Source organism: Takifugu flavidus, chromosome 6 (genome assembly GCF_003711565.1).
Source record: "Takifugu flavidus isolate HTHZ2018 chromosome 6, ASM371156v2, whole genome shotgun sequence".
NCBI lineage: Eukaryota > Metazoa > Chordata > Actinopteri > Tetraodontiformes > Tetraodontidae > Takifugu > Takifugu flavidus.
In genome coordinates, this window is record NC_079525.1 from 7,106,910 (window position 1) to 7,119,876 (window position 12,967).

The following is a 12,967-nucleotide window of genomic DNA, read 5'->3' on the forward strand; positions in this document are numbered from 1 at the left end:
TTTCAGGAGCTGCAGTGATCAAAGTAAACAGAGTGCTCAAGCGACAGAAATGCAAATGGTTTTCTGTTTTTATAACAACTAAATGATGACAATAACAATAATTATGAGAAGAAAGCCTAAACACAGTTGAATTACCATCTTCCAGAGGAAGAAAATCTCATCAGAACTGGCAGCAGGGGTGAAACTGAACGTGCGCCCTGTTGCAGGCTGCATTTGCGTCAAACCATATTAGCAGGTTATTCACACGTCAGAAATCAGATGTGAAAGCATGTGCACGTTCATGCAGACCCTCTCTGTGGTCCGGCTGTCTGGGGTGAATAATGCAAATGAGTTCATACATGAGTGGAAGATAAAAGTGCAGCAGCAACATGCCTTTGTGTTGTTCAGTGTTGAATAATGGATCTTTTAAGAGTTTCCAGCCATGAAGCCACAAACATAACAGACTGTACATGCTAATTTTATTGTTTTACCTGCTTCAGCTAAACACACTTAACCTTCATCAAGCTGGGATCTGCTCACTGTTTCTAAATAAAACTCATTCATTAGGATCTCTGTGCATATGTACATACACTGTGTATGTGCAGATAATAAACAGCTTTTTGAGCTTTTTATGACACAAATTCTGCCTTTAAGTCCTCTCCTTATGATGATTAACAACTGTCACGTCATGACTAAAAGTCTTGATTGTTTCTCTTGATGACATTTAAAGTAGATTTATTTATTTTCTGTCTGACAGAGCAGCCTGTGGCTGCGATAATGATGTGATCTGATGGATCCGGCAGCACTTCTGCTCTGAATGGACGATTTCACGTTGAGCATCAGTGGCATCTGATGACATTTGTGTTTTTGTATTTTCCATGTGGGTGCAGGAAAACTGTTTAAAATTAAATGTGATATAAAACAAGAATCATTCTGATGACAAACTATCCAAATACTAACTAAATCAATATAAAAAAGCAACATGTTTATTATTTGAAGATAAAAACAAGCATTAGAGCGGAGCTGGTGTAACTGTGCACATACAGGATCACTAATGCAAATGCACCATCAGCCCTGTGTTTCCAGTATAAAGCTTTGACAGATGGAAGCAAACAGAAGCTGTTCTTTGTTTGCGGCACACATGCACATTTTGTTCTATTTGTTTTAATGAACCATAGTGGCAATTCACAGGAGAAAATGTTAGAAATGAGAATAGAAGGAAGGAAAAGTGAAACCAGATCTGGGCCTTTCTGCTCCAGGTGTACTGGTTGGCGCTTTGTTATCCTGGTGCCTCTCGGGCCGTCCTCTCCATCATTCCCTCTGTGGCAACCTTTTCATTTCACAGTCAGTAAAAACCTGCAGAGATTATAGATTGTATTTCTCAGTCCTCCAGATCTGATTTCTTTGTCTGCTAGATGATAATTTTATTTCTGAGCAGGGCAGCGATGCCTCCATAAGACACAGCTGAGTTATCAGCGTTGATTTTAAGTCTTTTGAGAATAACGAAGGGCCTGAAGAAGTTAGGAGAAGAAACTAGAACCAGAGTCAACCTGACCTGATGCTGCAAGTTCCTCACTACAACCCCTGAAGTTAAATCTTACAACCCTATTGAAATGTAAGTCACTCCATCTGGTCCACCTGAAGGGCTGTTAACAGCCTGCCAGTTTCACCAGCTGTGACTGCGAGCGACCTTTCCACACAGCTGAGGATATTAATAACATCCATCCCACTAATTCATCATGTGTACCTGTAAACCGTCATCGCCATAACACCTCAGCTCCATTTAAATGTCAGAGGGATGATGGATGAGGGGCTTCTTCAGATTTAGCGTAGGATTAAATGATGGAAGTGTGGCGCTGCAGGGTTTCAAGAGAGAACATGTTGGGTTTGACACACAACAAGAGAAAAAAATCACTATTAGGAGTAACTTAATAAGGTGGAAAAGAATCTAAGATGACAGTCAAAAATTCTTCTGTCCTCCATGAGAGACGTCTGCTCATTAGCAGATGCTGTGGAGCAAGATTGCAGCTCTCAAAGCAGCATCAAGTAGCAGGAATGCACAGAAAGAAGTATTAAAATAGGTGTAAGATGATGAGAAGGCAAAATAAAATTTGCTTTGTAACTTCAGTGAATCTTCTCTGGTTTCATGGGAGTTTTAAATCCTCTGAAGCTGCATTTTTATTTAAGAAAAGTACAATTTATAATATAGCAACGGCAGCTAAGAATAATGAAGGTTCCCGGTTCGGGTTCTGGTGGTTCAGAGTTAATCTGCTGAGTTGGAACATGAAGATACCCTCTGCGGCAGCCAGATTCAATTTCATATTAGCTAAATTGGAGTGAGATGATGTGGAAAGCTCTTTGATCACTGCAGCATCTCACCGCAAACATCGCCACCACCAGGGGGCGACCAAGCAAATTCAGCTGTCAGCAAATTCTCAAAATTAGTCCATTAAATTGGTCAAGAAAACATCTAAATTCTCTCGAGAAAAAGGCTTCAGGTGGTCTTTTTAGTTTCCGTTCACAAAACTTATTAAGCTATGTTTAAGTGTGATTTCTCTGAGCTCGACTGAGTACCATGGACATGGAAGCTTTTGCGAGGACATGAACTTGGTCCAAACTGTCTACAGAAACGAAAAGAAGGGAGTGCACGTACATGCCGGTGTGCACGTACCTGCTGGTCGAGTCTGGTGCTGATGTGTTCTGAATGTTCATTCATTGTGTAAAAGGAGCATTTTTACTTTCATGAAGAAAGGAGACTCCATGTTCCAGTAAATGTCTTTGACTAGATCATTTGACCTCTGACCTTTTCTCACAATGCTGCTATAATTGGATAAGTCAAGAGAATATTTTAGTTTCTGAAGGTCTTGCGCTGCTGAAACACGATGAAACCTCTGATTGCGTTTTGATGTGACCGCTTGATTTAGAATTTCTTTCAGCAACATCGGCTGTTAGGTCTGACGTCGCCTCGGGGTTGCCTTAAGGTGAAGCTTCCAAGAAGACAACTTAAGGCTTTAGTGGAGCAACGAGGAGGAACCGAAGACCGGAGCCAAGCCTCATTGGGCTCAAACAAATAAAAGGAAACACAAGCAAGACTCTGTTCATATTTTTGTATGGTACAGCAGTCCCAATTCGATGGTAACAGGTCTATTTTAATAATAAATACTAATAAGACAACCGAGTTTTAAAGGCCGGTGGTTTAAACACTCGACAACGTCAAGAGCCTCAAATTTGGTGCGCAGAGAAACAGATAGATGCGAGGATGAGATCCAAACATGTGGTGCTTTTTATTTTCAATCTATGCTCACATCATTTGTGGGTATAAATTATGTGGTTTTGTGCTGTCAGAAAATAAAGATAAAAAGAACCAAAATGTTTAAGTGCAGCAGAAATTGGTTGAGCATTTATGTTTTCAAAGGAGCTGCAGGACAAAATGATACAACGGCAACAGAGAGACAGAGGGATGCAACAAGGTGAAAGGAGGAGAAACACATGAATGGAAAAAGTAAAGTAATAACTGTCAATGGTAGAAAGAGATGAGCAGGAAGGAGAAATAAATGAAGCAGAACAAATCCGACAGAGATGGAAAGAGGGAATATTCTGTCTGCACCCTGTTTGAAAAGCTGGTGCAGCAGCTTCATGAAGGTTTGAAAGAAAAAGAGAAGTTCCAAAGAGTGGGGGAACGGATTTGAAGGAGCAGCTTTGAAGGTAAAGCAGTGTTCTGTCTGGTTGGCAGGCTGGAACACAAAGATAACACTAATGGGCAGAATTCTTAGCTGCACTTCCTGTCTGTAGCAGCATTCAGAAGAATAACTGACTGACTTGTTGCTCTCGCGGCTCCTCCGTGGACTGACCTGTTGCCTGACTGGTTGCTTATTGAGCCTGAAGTTGCACACTGGCTGGAAAACCTGGACAATTATAACTGCAGTACTAACTATATTTAACTGTTTGGTTATACTTGGTCTGACTAGCATGTTAGCATGCTGCTAAATATTTTCTGAGTAAAATGATACCTAATATATTCTAATAGTTGCAGAGACCAATCTTGATAGTACCTTGGAAAATTCCATTGTCTGTTTTTGCTTCATTAGTGTTGTTGTCAGATGCTAGGTTTTAATTAAAGTGCAGTTATCAGGAACAATAATTAGACTGAAAGAGAGGCTGGATAATCACATGAAGGCAGAAAAATAACGCTGTTTGTTGGTCTGGCTTCTTGTCAACAGAAGCACAATGACAATAATATGATAAAGGCACTGAGGGCACACCAGTGGTGTCAGGTTCTGTTTCACGAGGAAGCATAATCATTTCTTCCTGGAACCTGAAAGGCGGTGAGATAAGCTGCAAACAATGCAAGAAAGAGGAGGACAGAAAGCATGCATGCAGATAATAAATGCATAAATTAAGACTGATGGCCTGGAAAGTGAAGTGTGCATCATTCCATAAAAAAATAAACTAATGATGCTGTGTTGAAGGTAGTCCTTGGTTGCCAAATCACGAATCTTCCCTGTCGTGTTAACCGTGAATAATTGTTAATTTTGCCTTTTCTCGGGGAGACAAATCACCATGATTCCCAACTAAAATGAGCCATTCCAACTCTGAAACTCAGTGGCTGTTCTCTTAATAACAGTTGGTCAAAAGCAAATTAGATGTCTGTGGTGGGGTTGAATCGTCACCGTCAATTTCATTGAAGAGTTTGAATGAAGGACTGACGGCAGCTGGTGGTGGCACACAGATGAGAAACAGAGGTCCAGGGTCCATTGCTGGGAGAAGAGAACTGTCACGCGGGAGTGCAGAGTCATCTTCAGTTACACCCTTTAAACGTAACAACAGTGGGTCCATGTGAAACATCATCTGTGGAAACATCCCAAACAGAGAGAAAACAGGAGGCATTGCTGGCGTCCATGTTGTTGATGACCTCTTCCTTGGAGCAAATCTAAACTTTGGAAACAAATTAAAAGAGTCGAAGCTGTCGTGAAGAGATACATAATATTTTACGCTGGATTAAAGCCTAATCCCTGGTTAATCCCCTGAGAAAGGTAAATAGCTAAATGTCAGCTAGCATCCTGTTAAAACATGCAAATTATAACAGCCTTCTTCTGTTTTCCACTCAGTGCATCTCACTGTTTTTACCCCATCTGCTGCGGCCGTTAAATATCATAATGCTTCATTATGTAGCTCTGCTAGACCACCTAAAACTCCAACAAAGTCTTGCTTTCATTCTCCTGGAAATTTCTGATACACCATAGAACTGATACACCAAAACTCATAGAGGACCAAGTTTTGTACATATCTCTATGGCTTATTACAACTTAATGAAATAATCAGGGAAGTTAATGGGTTTTTCCCAGGCTGGATCACCTTGGACGGATTAGGTAACAGGGGTATTAGATTCATACCTGTTTTTTGAACAATTGCTTTTAGAAATGAGAAGTGAACCTAATTAATCCAGATCCATCTGAGCATATGCACACTGAATTACAATTTTCTGTGTCTCTTCATCATTTTGTCACATCGTAATTAATGTTAAACCTCCCTCCCCTTCCTTCTCTCTGTTATATAGGATTTCAGCCCGTCTCCAAGAGGAAACATTTCCTCATCTCTGTTGCGGAGGACTCCAGTTGTCGGGGCCATGACCAGTTTCTGGGGTGCTGGTCTCCTAATCCTTTTGACTTGGAACACTTAAAATGGGGACAGGCCCTGCTGCCATGCTACAAGCTCAGCTCTAATGACAACAGCCCATTACGCACCTGACTCTCCATTAAATATTTGGCCTCTTTGACCCTGACCTGTGCCTGCACTGGCCTGAAACTCAAGCCTGCCTTCTTTCTTCCATCACCTCCTTTATTTTCACTCTTTCTGGTGAGGTAACATCAGAAACTCCCCCTGGACACCATGGCTACCAGAGTCGGTCAGCTTCTCCTGCTGTTCCCTGCCCTGCTGTTGCTCCACCTGCCCGCTCAGGTGAGCGGAGACTGCTGGCTGATAGAAGGAGACAAAGGCTATGTTTGGCTGGCTATCTGCAGTCAGAACCAGCCACCATACGAGACAATCCCTCAGCACATCAACAGCACAGTGAGTGTCATCTCATTTATTTCAGCTTTTTATTAATTCAGTCGTTTCCTCAGTGCATTGTGACCTGGCATAAACAGCTTTTTGTGTTTTTTAGGTCCATGACCTGAGGCTAAATGAGAACAAAATCAAGGCAGTGCTCTTTGCATCCATGTTTCGCTTCACAAACCTTACTGACCTAAATCTTACAAAAAATGAGATCAGCTACATCGAGGATGGGGCCTTTGCTGGACAGGCTAACCTACAGGTTTGCATCCAGGGAACCCTTCTTTGGTTTTATCTGATTTTGTGTTCTTTAGTGTCACTATCATAGTGGTAAATAAATGCAGATGTGGATAAGAAATAGCCTTTCTTAAAAGCATTTGTATCGAATGAAGCCTTGCTCCCTCTCTCTTTCTCAGGTTCTACAGCTGGGTTACAACAAGTTGACCAATCTGACAGAGGGCATGTTGAGGGGTCTGGGTCGAATGCAGTGCCTCTTCTTGCAACATAACCTCATTGAGGTCATTGCCACCAATGCCTTCTGGGAGAGCCCAAACCTCAGCAGCCTGGACTTGTCCTCAAATAAACTGGCTCGTCTCGACCCTTCCACGTTCTCTCTCCTCAACAGGCTTATGGTGTGTGAACTGGCAGGAAACCCATTCCACTGTGGCTGTGAGCTCTACAGCTTTCTCACCTGGCTGGAAGCATTTAACAATGTCACCCACACCTATGATCGCCTCCAATGTGAAACCCCTCTTGAGATGAATGGGTACCCACTCCTGAGTCCAGTCCCTGGACATGGAAAAAATGTCCGTGTCAATCTTTTATCCATGTGTCATGACGGTGTGATAGTTCCAGGGATGACATCTCAGACACCAGATCAAGATGGTTCAGGGATGGGATTGGACAACCCAGATCAGGGTCTGTACCACCAACCAAACAGCTCATCCACTCCTGACCCTACTTACAGCCATCAGATTTCTATAAGGCTTCATTCTGTGTCACAAAACATGGCTTCCCTCAGCGTGCAGATCCCACAACCATACAGTAAGATGTTTGTTCTCTCTCAGTATAACCAGAGTTTTACTGATATCATGCCTCTTAGAAGAAAGAAGGATTTAATCAAAGTGGACAAGCTGAAGCCACACACCAACTACACGTTTTGTGTGGTGTCTATAAGCAAATCTCAGCGCTATAACCACACCTGCCTGTCGTTTACCACACGAGCTTTTGGACCAGAGGACCTCCGAACAAATTCGTCAACAACTACCCACTACATAATGACCATCTTAGGATGTCTTTTCGGAATGGTTATCGTCCTGGGATTTGTCTATTACTGTCTCCGAAGGCGGCGCATCCAGGAAGAAAAACAGAAAGCTATAAGTGTAAAGAAGACTATTTTGGAGATGAGGTACCAGATGAAATTTCATTTTAACTACACGTTTAAGCATTGCAAGTTGGGTTTTTTTCTTTTGTATAATGGTACTTATCAAATAAAATACCTAATTTCTTGGGTTTTAAAGCCATGATAAGTCAGAATTTTAGTCATTAAGGATTTTTTCACTTTAAAGGAAAAAAACGTTTTTCTTTTGAAAAAAAGTTGCAGTTATACAGCTTTAATTATGATAAGGAAAAATATCAAATTGACTCTGAGTGCAGCTCTACTTTTGTGTTCTGAAGTCACACTATCTCTTTCAGATATGGCCCAGAGGCTGCTGCAGCAGTGGCCAATGATTCAGGTGCTATGCAACGTCTCCAGGAGCAGGCTCATCACCAGCACCACCATTCTGGAGGTGCAGGCGGCAAACTCCCTCCATCTGCCTCCTCTAGCACAGGCATGCTGCACAGCTCAGCCAACACAACTTCGTCACGGCTCTCCACTTTGCCACAGGTGGAAAAAATGGCAACTGCATTTTCTGAGGCAATGGGCGGCAAGAGCAACTACATGGATGTAAGGACGGCAGGTGGTGCAATGGAGGGCAGAGAGGGAGGGGTCACCGGCGGAGCAGGGGTAGGAGGGGATGTAGTTGTGGATATGCGAAGTGTGGCTGAGAATGGGACTGAGGGGGGTGAGGATTCGGATGATGATGGTCACGGCTCAGCATCAGAAATCTCCACCATTGCCAAGGAAGTGGATAAGGTGAACCAGATCATCAATAACTGCATTGATGCATTAAAATTAGATGCTTCTGGTAATGCTGCAACTACTGCAGAGAACAGCAACCCTGTGTCCCCCCAGCCACCACCTTGCATGTTATCTCTTCCTCGGAACCTCCTGCCCCTTTCTCCAGGTCACCCTGGTGATCAGATCATGGCTTCCTCCCCGAAGGTTCATCCAAAAACTCACACCCAGCCACATCCTCAGCCTCACACCCAGCTTCATCCTCAACTGCATCAGCAACCACACCCACCTTCTATGGCCCCAGTGCCCCTTGTCATGCCTCTGTCTGAGCGTCCAGGGATCAGTGGCGGTGGGTTCCTCACCCCTCCTTATCGCGACCCACCACCAGCCAATGCAGTGCGGCCTATTCAGAGGCAGTTGAGTGCTGACACAGCTGTGGTGAAGAATCGTGGTGGTGCGCCTGTTGTGGCATCTGTCAAGAGTAACAGAGTGTTCAGTGTGGATATTCCAGAGCATCGCAGTGATCCTCCCAAGTACCAAGAAAAAGGCAGCCCTGCTGTTTGTAGTGGAGGAAGTGGAGGAGGAGGAGGACTTGGAGGTTGCAATGGAAATGGGATGGGTAACATCAATAGTGCTGGGGTGAGCATGAATGGGGGTAGTATGGGTTGTAATAATGGGAATGGCAGTGGGGTGGTCAACCATGGGCAGCAGCAGCAGCAGCAGCAGCACCATTTAGAGGTTCAGCCAGACTACCACAACTCCGAGCACCGCCACTCCTTTCCCGCGCTCTACTATGAGGGTGTCAATGATTTGCCTTCTCCCACACAAAAGGCCTCATTCCTCAAGCCTATTGGCCGCAACAGGAGGGATGCCACAGCCAACTACTCACAGCTCTCACCATCCCGTCACCACAGCTACAACTCTGGTTATTCTTCCAGTCCAGAATATTCATCTGAGAGCACACTGCGAATTTGGGAGAGATTTAGGCCTTACAAGAAAAGCACTAGAGAAGAAGCCTCCTATATAGCAGCGGGACATGCCTTGCGCAAGAAGGTGCAGTTTGCAAAGGACGAAGACCTCCATGATATCTTAGATTATTGGAAGGGTGTTTCTGCCCAGCAGAAGCTGTGAAACCAGGAACCAGTCGCAAGATTTGAAGGAGACTGTGAAGTTGGACGCTGACAGCAGACTAAAAAGGGGGATAAATGTTAATGTAGCAAAAGAAATGTTTCTGTTCTGAGTTTGCCAATGACATTGACCACACCCCTGCTGAATCCAGGTAGAGGTATTCTCCCTGATTCTCCCTGACTCCCTGCAGTTTTTTTCTCTGTTATTAAGACACATTGTTTCTGATGCTGACGGTTTATCAAAACAAAATTGTTATCCTTCAAGTAAAATCATGGTGTTTAGCAGACTACCTCATTCTAGGCACTTTGGTCCCAGTAGAATTCCACAGGCCATGCAGCTACTATAGAACAAGCAAAGGTGGCAACAAGGAATCATCTTCTACCTCATTATTGGCAGACCGTAGCTTAGCTATCTCTACTGAAACAGCCCCATTTGTGATTGAAAACTGCCCCTCCTTCCTCTAAATCCATCACAAAACAATTATTCTGCCACAGTGCACCTGGTCTCTTAAAGAAGCTTCATTTAGTCAGATAATAAGAAGCAGTGAGCGATGAGGTGCGTTTGTTTTAGAATAGCCTGGATATCCATGTTCAGGGATGAACATCAACTGAATCTTATCAAGCTAATTCTTCATCCTGGCAATTACCCAGTTTCAGAGTAGGTCAGGAATGGTGTGGGTTTAACACACGTATTGATTCACAACACCAACTGCTACACATGTTCAGTGATGCTTGGCAAGTAGATATACTCTGTGCATACCAGTGACAGTGTTTGTGGGTCTGTAGAGTGTTACTTGCTCCCTGTATACTGTGTTGAATAGCTTTGTGGAGGTAGAGTTAGTATGCCTACACATATAAACTGCTATGGCTCATGCCTGTCACACTAGCTGAATAGCCCGAGATAAACTTTGGTCTTGAAATTTCTTATTTAATGGTATAGCGCATTTCATTCGATAAAAGAAGCTGTAATTTGGTATAAGGAAGGTCATTTACATTTCAATAAAGGGAGGGTTGTAGAAATTATTGCAGGGTATTTGTGGGGGTTGGCAAGACAGTTGTTAGCTCCCTCATTCAAGGACCTAGTAATCACATTTAGGCATGCAGGCAGACAGAGCAGGTGAGAGATTGAGTGCATCTCATTTTGAAGTTGCCAAGATTAAGGAGACAACATAGGATCCATGTATCATTTCAGAGTGAACCTGCAGAAACTGCAAATTAAATCAAATACTCTCGGCATTACAGCGGGAGATCAAAATGGATGGCAGGCAGAAAGAAGGCCACTCGGTGTAGCCTGCAATCAAGCTGGATGATGCTTACGTTGCTACATCCATGAACTTGCTGAGGGGAAAATCCTATGGACCAAAGTGCCTTAGGGAGGATATAGCATATTTATCTTTTAATTTATTATATTCCCTACTTTTCCAATCTGCATTTGGAACATGTAGAATAATGAAGTGACCGGGAGCAAGGCTTGAGTTTACCGCTGGCAAAAAGAAGCTTTCAAACAAGAGGTTAAACACACACCTCAAAATAGTTCCTATAACTGATTGTGTGCTGAGCATCAGTGTCCACTTAAAAGATTAGATTCAGCCGCCATCCTTATTCCTTCTATTCTGACCTTTCTTCCTTCACACTGACATGTCTCATTTGAAACAAGTGTAAAATTCTATCCCAAATTAATGATTAATTCCTGTCGTGCTTCCCTCTTACTCGCCACCTCTGTCCATCTTAATGGGCTAAATGAATGGGTAATTTGTGGAGGTTGATGTTGTACCATCATCTGAGGTCAGAGAGGTGTGCTGATATTATTAACTCAGCCATACTGGGGGCCTGATTGAAATTAATGATGACTGCCCCTCGGCTGCCCGTTTTCTCCTTTGTCATGAAAGACGCGTCCTGAACCCTCTCAATAATGCAGACAGAAGTGGCCGACAAAGAGAAAATGTTTCCCCATGAGTAGGGTGAGGTCAGGGAGTCCGAGGTCCAACCTTGCAGCAGTATTCTTTCCCTCTTTGAACCTAATTGCTCAGGAAGGTCCAATGTGTCAGACCTGAAAATAACTCATTCCAGCTTGTTTTTCTGCCAGTGAAGATCTGATAATGTGCACAGTCCTTAAACTCCACCCACCGTTTGAGGTGTGAAGGTGAGGGTGGAATAAATTCACCATCTCAAAAGGTCAGGCAACAGGAGAAATAGCTTATAGACAGCAGTTATCTCCACATTTCAATTATAAGCCTCTAACCCAAGCACTAGATTTCTGTCCACTTCAGCTGATTTATTGCATGAGGAAATGAAATAATGTGGTAGATCACATCAGTTCTCTTTAACATCTCATTAAATGTTTTTATTTTTTTAACTGATGAAAAACATTGATCCTCTGGCAGCCTAGACATAGCAGCAGGACTTCAAATGTGTTTTATTACCTTAATATCAAATCAGTACAAAATACTAGTTGCTAGAAGGATAAAGTATTGAAAATAATGTTTTGAGTTGGAGACCCACATTCACAAACATCACTATCGTCTTATATTCTTGCCTTGTGGCAGCTACACATGAATACCCCTAAGAATGTTGGAGATACACTGATATAGAATAATGAGTGACTTTTAACTTTGAACAATAGTGACTAACTAAACATTGATTAATTATTTGTATATACATGTGTGAAATTACCCTTCATATCTCAGCATTTGACCAAGAGCCATTATTACCTCCAACCGAGGAGGTCATGTAAAAGTTGGCATCACACAGAATCACAGCTAAACTCATAGTTCAATCCAGTTCATCCACAGTGTTCAAGCCTTGCTCCTCTTCTGCTGCTCTTCATCATCTTATTGCTCCTCCCTCGGCAGGTGTCTGACTCCAGTCCTCAGAGGCTTGAGGCTTCTATCTCTTCTCCAGTCAGGCCAATTAACAACGTGATGAATCACTGGGCGGAATTGTTGACAGGCTCAGGAAGAAAGACTGGGATGCATTTGAGACATGTGTTAGTCTCTGAGGAGTCGAGTCAAACCTTCCTAGAGCCGCAAATCCCTGGAGTGGATTGTAAATGGTACTCAGACACACTTTCTTCACCAGACAGAATAATAGGACCCATCATTTTTTTCTGGAATATTTGGGTTCTTTGAGTTCTAGCAGCTGAAGACAATGGTCCATAGATCGGTCAAAAAAGCTACACAATACCAACTCAGACTAAGTTGTGAGGAATCTTAAACTGTCCTCCACAGTGGAGCCATTCCACTTGGTTTGGCTTCTTATTTCAGTTTTTTGAGATTTATTGAAAACAGAATGTCAAGAGTTATTGAAAAGACCCCTCATTTCCTTCTTTGGAGGAAGAGTATCACTACAATGGTCTGAAAACAGAAACTGTACCTTTGGGGATAGCAAAGGATAATCACTTAATCGGCTCGACAACGGAGACACAGACTTTGTTTTAATGTTTACAATGAATCCAACAAAATGTTCCTTGAGCCGCACCCCGGTACACTAAAAACTACACTGTTGTAAACATGTAAACTATAAAACTCGGATGCATTTCAGAAGCTGCAGGTTGCTGCACGGTGAGGAAGCACTTTTGTGCAAAACGGTTTGAAAGTCCTGCTTTCCATGAGCTAGCCAGGGCTCCATTTTCAGTTAGCAACTTCGTGCATCCTGCCAGTCTTGTAGGAGTCATGTGTATTTATATTGTACA

General features: G+C 42.9%; 1 protein-coding gene across 1 annotated transcript in view; it reads left to right on the forward strand.

The window, feature by feature from the left end:
* LOC130527241 (protein phosphatase 1 regulatory subunit 29-like) overlaps window positions 1–11,832 on the forward strand; it is a 92,954-nt gene extending 81,122 nt beyond the window's left edge. The window contains exons 3-6 of the mRNA XM_057035511.1: window positions 5,537–6,048; window positions 6,143–6,292; window positions 6,447–7,438; window positions 7,726–11,832. Of these exons, the coding sequence (XP_056891491.1) occupies window positions 5,869–6,048; window positions 6,143–6,292; window positions 6,447–7,438; window positions 7,726–9,280 (2,877 nt within the window). The 5' untranslated portion in view covers window positions 5,537–5,868 and the 3' untranslated portion in view covers window positions 9,281–11,832. The remainder of the gene's footprint in view (window positions 1–5,536; window positions 6,049–6,142; window positions 6,293–6,446; window positions 7,439–7,725) is intronic.
* The last annotated feature ends 1,135 nt before the right edge of the window (window positions 11,833–12,967 follow it).